The sequence below is a fragment of the Talpa occidentalis genome, unplaced genomic scaffold (genome assembly GCF_014898055.3).
Source record: "Talpa occidentalis isolate TD23 unplaced genomic scaffold, MPIMG_talOcc4v2.1 talOcc4.11, whole genome shotgun sequence".
NCBI classification, from domain to species: Eukaryota; Metazoa; Chordata; class Mammalia; order Eulipotyphla; family Talpidae; genus Talpa; species Talpa occidentalis.
In genome coordinates this window covers 65,585,376-65,599,974 of record NW_023601104.1, presented here as the reverse complement: position 1 = coordinate 65,599,974, position 14,599 = coordinate 65,585,376, and the positions used below count along the sequence as shown (strand labels likewise).

At 42.1% G+C, this 14,599-nt stretch overlaps 1 protein-coding gene across 2 annotated transcripts in view; it reads right to left on the bottom strand.

The window, feature by feature from the left end:
* PELI2 (pellino E3 ubiquitin protein ligase family member 2) overlaps positions 1-14,599 on the bottom strand; it is a 162,895-nt gene that overhangs the window by 132,601 nt on the left and 15,695 nt on the right. Inside the window, exon 1 of one of the 2 annotated variants that reach the window (XM_054690645.1) lies at positions 3,005-3,450. The exons of the other annotated variant lie outside the window; for it this stretch is intronic. Coding sequence (XP_054546620.1) covers positions 3,005-3,108 — 104 coding nt within the window. The 5' untranslated portion in view covers positions 3,109-3,450. Of the gene's footprint in view, positions 1-3,004; positions 3,451-14,599 lie in introns of those variants that run through there. 2 annotated transcript variants of the gene reach the window in all.

Here is a 14,599-nt window from a genome sequence, read left to right as displayed (position 1 = left end):
CAAATGAACGTATAAATCGACAAACCCCTGAACTGTACTGTGAAATAGGCAGAGGGTATGGCACACAAATTAAATCTCACTGAAGCAATAAAAAAAGAACAGGTTACTCATCAACAGAAAAATGAAGACTTTAATCTTAATGAAGAACTTACATGTTATAAGCAAACTTTCTCAAGCATGTAAGCAGTGGACTTCCATGATGAGCTATATTAGAATGTACCCTCCATTTCAAAAGTTCTCCCTTGTGATACATTCCAACCCTACCAGATGACCCAGGCCTCTAAGCCCCATGACCTTTTACAGGCTGCTGCTTCTCTAACCCATCCCCATGCTTCAAGTTTCATCCTAAGTGCTCACCCCTTCTGCTACCACCCCAATACACCTGTACATGCACCTGGGGCACAGGAATGAGTCATCACACAGTAACCGTGTGTTTACACAGCCCCCTCTTTACTGAACCGATGTGAACAAACAACAAGAAGTGTCTTTTCTATCGTCTTTTCAACTGTCCCAGTTTGTACACTGAGAATTGGGAAGGGGCAATTTGAATTTAATTGTCTAGCACTAAAAACAAAGCAAAAGAGGCAGGGCTACCATGGCCATGTTGCATTTGGGCTAACAGAAGGCCAAAAAAGAAATCACATGGCACATGAGTGGCAGGAGACCCAGTGGGTCTCAAAGGGCAGGAGCCTGAGTCACTCCATGCAGTGGAGGCAGGCAGAACACTTGGCCCTCGTGTGTCAGTGCATGACTCCAAATAGCAAGGGGGTGCTTCTCTTTAGCCAAACAATATCATCTGTCAGATAAAATTAATACAGTTAATTTGAATTTCAGTGACTTTGTAGTTTTTCATTTTACTGAAAATTGGTTACAGTTCATAGTTGTAAGAGATATAAACATCAGGTGTTTATTCCTAGTTCTATGTTTGTACATACCTAAGTAATATGATTTCAAAAGTAATGTGTGTCAACATGGGGAATGCAGGTTAGAAAAACAGTGCACTAGAACATATACCCTTCAGTGGCAGAGTCCAATTCTTTTCCTCTTTGTAGCCCAAATGCACAGCACAGTAGAAAACACTCATGAAATATGGCTGAATAAATGAGAGTCTGCATTATGTTAATAACCCAGAACAGTAAAACCATGAATTACTACTGCCTGATAATGTCCTGAACTAACCTATTTTGAGGCTTTAAACTATGGGAAGTTATCTTTTTCTCAAATGTTCAAATACCAACCAAGCAAAACTTGCAGAAGGAGTGGGGGGTGGGGGACGGAGAGAATGCAGCCATTCCAAGAGAGGCTTGGATTTTTCTTTCAGCTAATTTCAGTATTAACTCAAATAAAGAGAGTATCTGTAAAACATTTCCTTGGAATCCTGGTCTCTTCCTATCCTTTCCCAGCTGGGTCTTCTGCTTCACTCTGCTCTCTTAATGGAAACACTGGCAGAGGGGAAAGTTGGTAATGAATACACATTAGGATGGATGGCCTCATTCATTTTGTTCATTCAACAGCTAATCACTGTACCAGGCACCGCACCAAGTCCTGGCCATACAGGGCAAGACTGAATAGGGTCCAGTGAGGAAGACAAACAATAAACTAGATTATAAATAACAGGGATAATTGGAGATTCTGACAAGTGCTATTCACTTGTGATATTCACCATCATGTCTATAAATTTTACATAAGAAATCAAAGTACTTGGAAACCACCCTGGGATACCACATCTGTTTCTCAAAGAATGGGTTAATAACTATAACTATTTCATGCACAGCCAACGTGTTGATGGTCAGTTTTACGTATCAATTTTGTTGGACTATAGTCACCAAGTGTTCAATCAAACGCTACTCTAGGTATTGTTGTAAATGGATTTTTTAGATGTGATTACATTCATACCAGGTGGTTTTAAAGGGAGATAATCCTAGATAACCAGTGTGGACCTGATTCAACCAACTGAAAAGTCTTAAGAGTGGAGCTGAGGTTTCTCAGAGGTCCCGCTGGGGACAGCAGTCACCTCACACCCAGGAGCTCCACTCTGCCCTTTGCAACATGGTTTCAGACTGGCCTAGTCCACCCTACAATCACATGCAATAATTCCTTGAAATAAATTGTTTAATATATTCTACCAGTTCTATTTCTTTGGTTGAGCCCTCAATGACACAACAGGATTGAACAAAGTAAATATAAAGGGAACCAGCTTTCAGCTATAAATAAGAAAGGAGGGCAGGCCAGAACAAGACTTGTGGTGTTCTATTGGAATCACAGGTATCAGTAGAAACTAAAGGTTTTAACATATATTTCTACGAATAGATACATATAGAAGTAAATACAGATGCACCTGCAGGCACAGTTAGCACATAAGCAAGCTTTTCTTAGCTCTGCCCACTGAAAGCACCTCTGAGCACTGCTCTGTAGTAGCAGTGAGCTCACTCAACACCCAGATCTTGGTTTCTAAAACCATCCTCCAATAAAAGCAACCAAGGATCCTTGGAAAAGCGGTGATTCCAGTGCTGATAGGAAAAACACAAGATGAGCCTGAAGCATCTTGCAGTGCCATAAATAAGGAAGTGCTGGGCAAAGATGGGGCTTGTAGAAAGGACACAGGAGCCAACCTGGACCTATGGCCAAAGGCCAAAAGTATAACAAATCCAGCAAAAAAAGCAGTGACACCTGTGAATTAGAACCCATATAATATCCATAACTTCATTTTGATGTGAATAACACATACATAAAGAAGGGACAGATCTTCCTTTTGCAAGAGTTCTGATTAGTAAGTACAAAAGAAACGAAGGCAATACAAAATCACTGAGCAGAATCACAGTAAGAATCAAAGGATATGCTGACAGAGGCTAAAATCAGTGAGGGAAAGTTTAAGGGGAAACATGAAAACTAGTCTCAAAGTCTCCCCCAAGATGTCTGTCAATTACAAAGGAAAAAGCAGTGACTTTACAGAGAAGAGAGCTAGCAGATACCCCTTAGCCAAGTGATCAAGGCAAGACATTACCTTTTCATGTTCTCTTGATCGGATACCCCAAGAGGAACACTTAACTCCACCTCCTGACAAAACCTGCACCTCCTCAAACTAGACCGACCCAAATCAAGAGGCATTCTACAAATATAACTGATCAGAACTCTGGGACAGCCATGGTCAGGAAAGACCGAGGAGTTGTCAGAGCTGGAAAAGACAAGGTCGCTAATGGGCTAGACCCTGGAACAGAAAGCAGACATTAAAGGGAAATATGGTAAAATTCACCCCAGGTCTGTCATGGAGCCACCTGCACTGTATCAATGTTAGTCTCCTGGTTTTTCACTCTCCTGGTTATGAAAGCTGTTGGACATTTGCAGAAGCAGGGTGAAGTACACCGACTCTCTGCTATTTTTATAATCTTGATGTAAGACTAAAATCATTCAAAATAAAAAGCATGACAACAAGAGCTACAGTTCAAAAAAAATCTAAGTTTGGTCCACTTTTTTTTTTTTAAAGTTTTAAATATAATGCAGTAGTCTGGACCTTTCTATTTTAAATCAGGAATACTATGTACTGCTATTTTTACTAAAAATAAGTAACATAAATATCAATCTTTAGTTTTTTTTAAGTGTGTCATAATCTCATCCTCTGCCTTCAAATGAAAAACAACTCTACTGATGGGAGGGGGGAGAAGAGAATTTTGTGAAGAATTTTGTATGGGACAAATGTATCCGCAATGATGTTATATGAGTGTGCAAAGAGAAGGGCCTGAAGGATTCATTCATTTGCCCACTGCTTAATAAATCTCTACTAAGCTCTTACATAACACAGAGGCTTGCCAGAAGAGAAAGACAAAACCCAAAGAAACAAACACAAATTAGATACAAACTAAGATAAGGTCTATGAAGGACACAGGAGGCTGTGACAGACTACAGAGTGGGGTGCGGGGGACAGGAGAATTCAGGAGGGGACTCACCAGGACTGTGAAGTCAGGACTGGCTCAAGCAGTCAAGTGAGGTGATGCTTCCTACCCCTCCCCCCACTTTCCCCACCAGCCCCCCACTGCTGTGCATCTGCCAGCAGAGGAGCCTGGAGGCATCTGGGCACAGACAGGGGACAATGAATAGGTTGCAGCTGTCTCCTCCATGTGGGGGCCCGGGTGAGAGTCTAATCTCCCCCTTGGGAACATTTCTGCATTTTCCACACCTTCAAAAACGCACATGCTAAAATCTTAAGAAAGGCAATTCTTTGGAAAAAGAAATTAGGGAAGAACTTCCATTTATCACTGCTGTGTCTGTAACTCTCCACTAACCTTGAGAAGGTCTACTGTAACCCTTTCTTCTGGTAACTGTGCTCAGGAAATGATGGGAGACAATTTCATTTCCATTCTTGGGGAGAAATGGCACTACCTGAAACATACTCCAAGAGTTTCTACTATCTGTAGGCAACGAAGCTCAGGATTAGCTGAGAAGTTGTCACTTCTAAACATAAACTGCTAACTGAGTATGTACAGATGGTGAGACATCCCAGGGCAATCACTGGGAAATAAAGGGGAGCCAATGCTAGAGCAAGACACACATCTCCAGTGGACTGGGGGGTGGGGGCAGCAGGGGAGGCCCATACTGGGAGGGGCAAAGCCAGTGTAGGGACAGCAGCATCTGGGATGTAGCCTGTCCCAACACTACTCCACAGAAGCGTAAGCGGGCAATATATTTGGTGCTTATTGACATGAAGAAAAATTAAAAGAGTGAGCGAAAATTGTAAGGTAGAAGAGTGGCTACTGTCAGTATCTCAAGTTCGGCTCATGAGCCCATAGATATCTCATGGGCCCTGAAAGAATGGGTAAGCTTGAGTGACGGTAAATTATAGATCACTGCCCAGGGAAACCTCTCTGGAATGGGAAAAGGCCAGAATTACACTTAAGTAGTACAAATGGCTACGTGCAATATACCTCGCATTTGCTGAAGCTTTGCCAACACCTTTGTACAATACAAAGCATTTTCCTTGTAATGAAATACTTCAAATCCATGAATATGGTCCCTGAAACAAATTACCTTCTAAAAATCGTGAGGCAAATTCCACTTCAGGAAGATCTTAACAAACAAAAGAGACACAGGCATTTATTTGCCTAACTGGCCACTTCCCATGCAGCTAGGCTCACCTTGCTTGTTATTAAAACTTTTCAGATACTAGTGCAGCTGAGACTCCCCCCTCTGAATGACACACGTTGACGCACGATGCATGTTTCTGCCATAATCAAAAGGGCTGCATTTTCATTTCATTCTGACATGTGTGAAGGGGGTAACAAGAGAGGGAAAAAGTAAGGCAGGAAGGAGGAGAAAAGGTCCATTTCAAACAATTATTAATTTCTGATGTAAACCAATTTAAGTATCAGCGAACTGCCACATCCAAGACAAGCCTCAAATGCTAAAATCCCAACTCTTCCTTGGAATGAGGAAGTTGCTTACACCACCCTTTCCAAAGAAAGAAGTCAGATTTTACCAACTCAAAGCTTGCTACATGGAGTAGCGGGTGATAAAGATTACTGCCAGGATTTCTCTCAGTTTCCTGGTTTTTATCTGTGCTAGTTCAGTCTCACTAGTTACCAAAATATATTTTCAGAAAATTAACTATAAAAAATAATTGGCATCAGGCCTCCCTGGTGGCACAGAGGTTAAAGTCAGTGCTATCTGCAGCGACTGCAGCATGGGCCTGAGTTCGATCCCAGGCCAGGGAGCTGACCCACATGGTGCAGCAGACCTCTCCTTGTCTCGCCTGCTGCTCCCCTCAGCAGTGTATTTCAGTAGATCTGCCTGTTCTGGTCCCCACTCCCCACAACGTCTCTGGTGAATTCTCTTACCCCCACACCTCTGGCCTGTACCCCTGTTCTTGCATGCATAAATAAATAAAATGAATCTTAAAAAAACCCAATTGGCATCATGGAAGAACAACAACAAAGGCAAGCTGGAATAGCAAAGGCAAAAAACATAAATAGCTGCCCTCTGGCACTGGACTCAAAGGAAATCTAAGGTTCAAAAAAGAACCAATATAGAAATGTGCTCCCAAAGAAGAGGCAAAGAAAAGGAAAGAATGGTAGACAAAGATAAAAGAAAAGACAGATAGGGGGAAAGGAGTCAGTTTGGTGAGAAATGAACTTTTTTCCAATATATTTTTTACATTATTTTTCTTTTTTGTACAATGTCTGCATTTTCATCTTGGTTATAGTTCCTGTAAAATTCCCACCACCCTTGTTTTGATCCTAGTCCCTTCTCCCCCCCTGGTTTATAGTTGCCTGTTGATTTTGATTTTTACATTATAATTAGTCTGAGAAATGAACTTTAATATCTCTAAACAAAAAACAAAACAGGGTACTCTGCTTAGAAAATAAGGAAAAATAAAGAAGTGCATATAAACTACAGACATGCCAATCAATTTTCATATTGCTTCATAATTACTCTAGGAGTTGAATCATGAGACAACCAAATACAAAGAAGACCCAAGCTTTTCTGACCCAACTCTGGTCAGCAGCCTGCGTCTCTACTCTCTGCTCCACCTTCCCCACCCCATCTATATCCCTGTCCTCACCCCACCCCCCCAGCCAGCACCAAACCCAGCAATATGACTGGGTATGAAATGCCCTGTCATTGAGGGTATCCAAGAAGCAAGGCATGCAGTTAAATAATTAAGGATTCTGTGGCATATCCAACGAGTCCACCTCCACCCAGCTGTCCCTGCGGCTGTGTCGCCTACATCCTGAAATCCCTCCAGCTCCCTGTTGGCAGGACCAGCTTGAATCACTCGTAACCTCCTCCTTCCCCATGTTCATCAACTTTGTCAGCAGGAAAGAAGTGAAAGGCTGGGGAAAGGCACCTGAGAAAACAAACACACTAACAACACAGGAGAAATAATTGTTCCAATGTGAACTACGTATTCCCATAATCACGCTGTTGAGACTTCAAACAAGTTGAAAGAATGAACAGACATTACTAGGCTGACAAGATATTGAAAACAATTTATTCACTCTATCTTTTAGTTATGCCACAAATCAATTACAGTCTGAAATAAATTAAATGCCATTATTGGTCGACCCAATCCTTAAAATTTTAATGTTCCATCATTATTCACACATCTTTAATGATGAGACCTGACTATTTCTTAAATGTGTCAAATGGATCATTCTACAAAGTTTCTCATCAGAGTTTTACAAATTCAAATCTGGCCAATACCCTATTATATAATATTCCTGTTAAGCAGCTGCCATTTCCTGTACAAATTATCATAGGAAATAATAATTCATGAATATTTTCAGTCTTTGCAAGACAAAAGAACAACAGAACCACCTGCATTTTGATTTGATTAAAACATTGCAGGGGTCTGCAAAGGGAAGAAATGATTAAATCCTGAAAAATGCCTTTTCTAACTCCATGGAAGGACTAAAACTCCAAATGGAAGGAATTTTGTGTCAAAAATCTATGTAGACTCAGCACCTTTTCTAATTATATGCACACTTTTCAAAGACTACTCCTAAAACTACTTCTATCTCCTTGTGATTCAAAACAAAAACAACCAGTTCTTGGTGAAAGCAATTTTCTGACACCTTAATGCCTTGTTGAATAGCAACAGAAGGGCTGCAGCAGGATGGCGGTGGGGGGCAGCTGGGGCCAAGCACATGGCCTGTTCTCCTCAGGAACATAGAGAGCAGCTCCTCCAGCAGATGCCTGTAGCCAGTGGCAGCCAGGGGGACACTTGCACCCCTGCAGCCTCCCAGAACCAGACAGGAAAAGTGGTGGTGGGCAATAAAGGCATCCCAGAGCCACCAGCTCTTCATGCCCACTTCAAATTGAAACTCCTTGCAATCAAATAACATTGCTATGAGAACAGCAGGTTCTAAACTCTCCTCCAATGATGAATCAGTGTTTAACTCCCTAATGCACCTCAGCAACTTAGAACAGTTGAAAATCTTAAATTAAAACCAAATGACTAGCCTCTGATTTGAGGACATAGGCAATCTTGTTTTCCAAACCAGTGATGATAGAGACCACACATGAATGTGATTAGTCCTTTTTCTGACATTAAGTACACAGCTGAATATCCTGTAAAGGGAGGGGCATGCACAAAGCCACCTTTTCTACACAGGCACATTATCTTCTGCAAAAGAATCAAACTGAAGACATTTAGATCAATAACATTCTGGAGGGAATCAATGTGGAAAAGACTTGTTCGGGCTCAAAACAGGATCCAATGGCCCACTGATCTCTAGGTAGCTTAGCTTCTTCTTTTGTAACACTTTAACCTAAATACTGAATAATTACTTGTTACATTGCCCCAAAAGCTTTTTTCTCTTCTTACCCACTTTGATGACTGAAAGGAAATTTATCATGAGAAAATCATGTGCACACCCAGCAGCCTCACCCAAGGATAGGAAAGTTGCTATGGGTTTTTGTTCATGAGAAGCCATAAACAACTTTTTTTTTTTTTTAAGATTTATTTCATTTATGCACATGTAACGGCAGGAGGACACAGGGCAGGATCTCTAATCCAGCAGACCGGGTAAAGGAGGAGAGTCCTGGAGACCTCAGTGGGTTTTCAGGCTTTTATTGGGATTTACCAGGTACACAGCAGGCAGGGGTGCTGGGGTGCTGGGAGGCTGACAGGCCTCCCAGCCCCCAGCAAGTCTTCATTCTATCTGGGCTCTCCGGCCTTCTCTAGTAGTCTCTGCTTCTCTTTTCTTCCATTCGTTCTGCTTCTTCTGCTGGCGTCCCTGTGAAGCCGCCCTTATAAACCCAGTCTTAGCCCAGGTGAATCCCATCTACATATGCCCACACCCTACTCCAGGTGCCCGCCATCAGGCATGCATTTGGGACCACAGGGTTCTGTCATCTATCCTAATGGCGGGAAGGTAGAAAAGCCTGATACTTTTTACCTTACCCTACAGCACACAAGAACTGGGGTACAGGCCAGAGGTGTGGGGGATGAGAAGAGTTACCAGAGACAGAGTAGGGAACAGAACAGGCGGACCAACCAAAACACACTGCTGAGGAGAGCAGCAGGCGAGTCAGGAAAGGTCTGCCTCTGCCGCACCATGTGGGTCACCTCCCTGGCCGGGAATCGAACTCGTGCTGCAGTGGCTGCAGATAGCCTCATAGTACTGACACTTAACCCCTTGCGCCACCTGGGAGGCCCTACTTTCTAAAGAGGTTTACAAACCTACCTTTGACTCCTCAGGTGTAAACTCCTCCACTCTCCTACAGTAAATAAATGAGAACAAGTTTCTACTAGGAGGGTAACTCACTTTGATAAACTAATGCCCACCAAACTCCCAGCTCTGCAGGACCAGACACTAGACCAGTATAACACAGTCACCTCCACCCAGAAGGCAAGGAAGTATGAAGCAGCTTTTAAAGTGGGGGAAAGAGGTACAGGCTGGAATACAGACCAATTCTACATAGTTGGTTCATTTCCACATCAACCCCTAGAGGAAGCTGCCAGAGGCAAATCACCAAGGTCTCCTGGGAAAGAAATGAAGTGCATTCACACCCACAAGAAGAGAAGTTAGGAGGAGGAGCCAAAGAAGGGGAGAAGGAGAAGAGAAAGGAAAAGAAGAAAGACACCCATTCAACTTTAGAGTGAGACCACTGGCAGGGAACCTGTATAAATTCCATGTTTCATATATATCAATTAAAAACACTTGGCTCTCAATAAATTCCATGAGAGGATGTAGGCTGAAATAGTCAATTATTTTTATTCTTATTTCAACAAAAGGCAGCTCTCTAACTGACCAGCTTTGCAGAATGACATATCATGTACCACGGCTCTAGTTTCACTTACTGGTCCTAGTTCTCCTTGGCCAAAACGCTTGCTCTCAGTTTCAAGAGCTCAATGCATTAAGAGAAACCATCAGTTTTAAAAGGTTAAAAGAGTAATCTGGCGGGCCTCCCCGATGGCACAGCGGGTTGAGCACAGCGCTGTAAAGCTGTCCCAACCTCTGCAGCACGGGTTCAATTCCCAGCTGCCCAGGGAGCTACCCACATGACATGGCAGACCTCTGACTGTCGCAACCGCTGCTCCCCTCAGCAGTGTATTTCGGTCGTCTGCCTGTTCTGTTCCCTGCTCTGTCTCTGGTGAATCCTCTCACCTTCCCGTTCCTCTGGCCTGTACCCCAGCTCTTGTATAAATAAAAAAAATCTTTAAAAGAAAAAAAGAGGGCCTCCCTGGTGGTGCAGGCGGTTGAGCGCCGCACTGTGAAGCTGTCCACAGCCTCTGCAGCGCAGGTTCAATCCCGGCCGGCTGGTGAGAATCCCACATGGTGCAGCAGACGTCTCCTGTCTCGCCCATTGCTCCCCTCAGCAGTGTATTTCGTCAGTCTGCCTGTTCTGTTCCCCACTCTGTCTCCGGTAAATCCTCTCACCCTCCCGCGCATCTGGCCTATACCCCAGTTCTTATATAAAAATAAATAAATCTTTAAAAAAAATAAAATGTTTATTAAAAAAGAGTAATCTGGCAATTAGCAGTGATGCTTCCAAATTATGTGCTCCACAGAAGTGGGTTTCTTTTGTTGCCATTGTAGGGTAAGGAAAAAATGTCAGGCTTTTCTGCCCTCCTGCCATCAGGATAGATGATGGATCCTTGTGTTCCTGAATGCATGCCTGATGGCGGGCACCTGGAGTAGGGTGTGGGCATAGGTAGATGGGATTCACCTGGGCTGAGACTGGGCTTTTAAGGGGGGCGTCACGGGGATGCCAGCAGAAGCCAAGAGAGAAGCAGAGAAAGAAGCTGAAAGAGAAGCCCAGAGCAGAGAAGCAGAGAGAACGGCAGAGAGCCCAGAAAGAATAAAGACTTGCTGGGGGCTGGGAGGCCTGCCAGCCTCCCGGCCCCCCAGTACCCCTGCCTGCCGTGTACCTGGTAATCCCAATAAAAGACCTGCAAAAGCCACTGACGACTCTGACTCCTCCTTTACCTGGTCTGCATGGGATCCTAGAAAACCTGCACTGTGTCCAGTCCTGCCCCTACACCATATTATCCATAAATCCAGAGCCTCTGGATATGGCCAAAGAAACTGCATACCTCAACATTCCACCCCACCTCCTGGGAGAGGCTGAAACACCAAATACGAAGACACTTTTCAAGGGAACTCGCAACCAACAGAAACACCTCCCCTACAGTCTGCTCTAACAGAGATAAGTTTCCTTTAACGTATGGTTTATTTACATATAAATAAATATGTTTGTGTGTGCGCATGTGTGTGTGTATATTTAAATGTTAGTAAAAGATTTTCAGAGATTACTTTGGGTTCTAGTTTTCTACCTTTTAAATTTACAGTGTTACTAATGGTTTCTAAATGTTTAGAAGGACAGATGAGGCTAGTCTAACTCCCTAGACTAAGGCAATCAAAGAAGGGCTCAAGCAGGACCCACATATTATATTTGGAAAAAGCAGAATAATCATAAACTGAATTTTTTTTAACCCTCTACAGAGATTTCTGCTTAATCATCAGCTAACCTAGAACTCTGACAATCCACAAGCACACTACTCCTGAAACATGCTGTTTAACTGAGATCTTTACTGTATACAGTTGATGTTGCTAATAGCTACATTTTCTTAATGAGCTGAAAATGTAGTCATTTTTTACCCAGTTACTTCTGGCTCAGAGAGACAAGAGTTCCAGCTTTTGAAATATATTCTATCGAAACAATAAAGGCTGTTTCCCACTAAATAACAGTCACCATGTGTGAAGCTAATGCATTTGTAATGGAAAGCCAAAGCTGTTAGCTCTGGGAGAAATCTCACTTTAGAGAGATCTTAAGTAATAAATTGATGCATCAACCACCAACATTCCACCTAGATCTTTGGGCTCCCATTCCTGAACATTGGTTCTCAGTTTGTGAAAATAATCTGCAATTTCTGGATCACATTTTATTGAGAGCAGGTGCCCATAATACACCAGAAAGAAAATCTACAAGTCAAAATTAATCAGCCAAATAAACACCATAAGACTGTCTCTTATTATAACCCAACCAAAACTAAATGAACAAATTCATTAAGCCACTTTACAAAACTGCAATTCACATATCACATGGACTGCTGCTTACTCCCAAAGATGTGTGTGCACACACTGAGCATCAGGCCATTTCCCTTCTGCCTGCTGACAAGTGGAGAGGTGGGCACGCGCTTATAGCACCAGATTTGTGTATATTTCATACCCAGAATACAGCTTTGGGGTTGCAGAGACACCACGAAGAATAAGGACTTAATTCAGAATAATTTATACAACTACACTGCTCTCCAATGTGTTAGTAATTTTTTTTAATATCACAACATTTCCCTTTTTATCTGGTATAAATCCCACAAATAACTGAATTTTAGACATTTAATTATCTATTATGGTCCCTAAAAGAACTGGAGTGGGGATGGAGAAAGGAGATGAATAAGGCGGGTGGGAAATTGGAAAGGGGTAAGGGAGAAGGTAGAATAAAAGAAAATCAGGGAAGAAAGAGCGCTCATATTCCTTTGTGATACACAACTCTCTCCAGCAAAAAGTAATAGAGTTTAATGACAAGATCTCTGGTTCCACGTGATCATTTGTTTAGGAAAGAGAGAGAAAAGGTAGGCGAAAAAATCAACTGAAGTTGACTTTCAGAATAATCCAGCTGCTTGCTTCAAATATATAACAACAGCTGTCTTCAACATAGTATGATAGAGACTGTCAATCAATAGCAAGTATGTTTATTGGGATGTGAAAAAAAGAACACATCAAAATTGGCTGAACAGCAAATATCATATATATTATAAGCAAAAGGCTCTCTAAAATCAAAGAAAAGAAGTTGGAAAGTAGACGATACAGAATGAAAAAGCAAATCCCATCAACATACAAACACAAAAGTCAGCTGAGATAGTATCTGGAAAAAATAATGGAAAGAATATTTCTCTGCGACTTTGGAATGGAGAGATAAGAAACCGGAGCAACTAATTTTGAGTAAAAATAAAGATTTATCACTGTCAAAATGTTTGCGTTTGTTGGCTTTTCTAGGGAGATTTTTAATACTCACACAAAGATCATTTGAAGCTGAAAGCTGACATTACTTGTCAGAGTCAGATCACATCCCACTACTAACTCACTTTAATAGCTTCTCTTTCCTAAAATTTAACAGGAAAAAATTTAAATTCACCACCATCTCATTTCAGGGCCAAGCAGTCAATTGTCAAAGAGAGCCCATCATGGTGATGTGCTGAAGTACTTTGCAATTTACCTTGAAAAATGTCAACAGTAGAATACTTTTAAGAAGCTAATTAAAAAGTAGATAAACACCTATTTAAAAGGAAATAATCCTTTCTTAAAAACCAGAGCAGGAGGCAAAGAACAGGAGAAAAGGTCATTCACAGCAGACTGTTCGTGTTTCCAGGCCAGCACTTCTTAAACATCTATTTGACCACTGTTCTTGACCACCCACCAAGCTCCAGGTACCACATGAGATGCAGAAGCAATGCAGGTGAGCGCAACCCTTTTCTGAAGAGGCTCCCTATTTTACAAGGCATGGAGGGCTCCCTAGAAACAACTGCTTCTGGTTGGAGGGAAAAAGAGGAAGAGACAGGAAGGGCATCAAGCTGGAGGTGACACCCAAGCTAAACCCCAGCAGGTGAGCAGGAGGCAGCAGGCAGAGGGAACTGAGTGTGAAAAAAAAAAAAAAAAAAAAACACAGAAGATAAAAAGAGGAAAATTCTATAGGGGTTAGGAGGGGACAGGGCAGATGTAGGCGCCAAGGGCTAGAAAGTAAGCGGTCCAGGATACACATGGTGATAGGATAGCTGTGTAGAATTTAGTGTCCAGGAAAGTGTCCTTTTCTTTACCTAAGAGACCTGGGTACTTTCAGAAACCATGCCCTTCGCATCCCACTAGTGGGTCAGAGATCCTTTGAAGATCTCAACAGTGGATGTAATGGACAGAAACCATAGAAATCACATGGCCACTCCTGACACTGCAAAACTGCCCTCAAAATCAAAAGCAAAATTTTGTTAGACAACCTATTAACACATACTTGCTCTGTTCAAGAAAAATTTTACCTGGCCTGCTTTAAATGTCTTTAAAATGAAGGTCAATTAGCAGCATATGCACTGTGTAAAATGAAGTATATAAAAATAGTTTTGTGCATGGACAGTACCCAGAAGTGAGTGTGCACCAATATTAGCCTCTTGTGTGATTTGCCTTCCAAAATTTTCAAAAATTCTTTCTGCATCATCTTTTTCCCAGACAGCCTTTTAAATCAATACCATATTACATGCATACAAATGGTGTGCCTTTAAATTCTTTCTATTTACAAATTTACCAGAGGAAGAAAGCCAAATGATTAGTGCTAATAATTAGTGTTAATATCTACAAGTTCTAAGAATCTATGACACATAATTCAAAACTGGCTTAGCCTTAGGAGAAACTGGGGTGAAATAATGTCACAAGCAAACTCAGAGAGTATGTGATGTATTATACTAACATAGTGAGTCTTCAAGTGGATTAAAGACCCAATTAGATCAGAGAAAGACTCACTTCAACTGAGCTTGAAGGGCCACCGAAAGCCCTTCTCCTGGGGGAACGGAGCTCTATTGTCTAATTTGATCTGAATGGAGGCAACAGGAAAAACA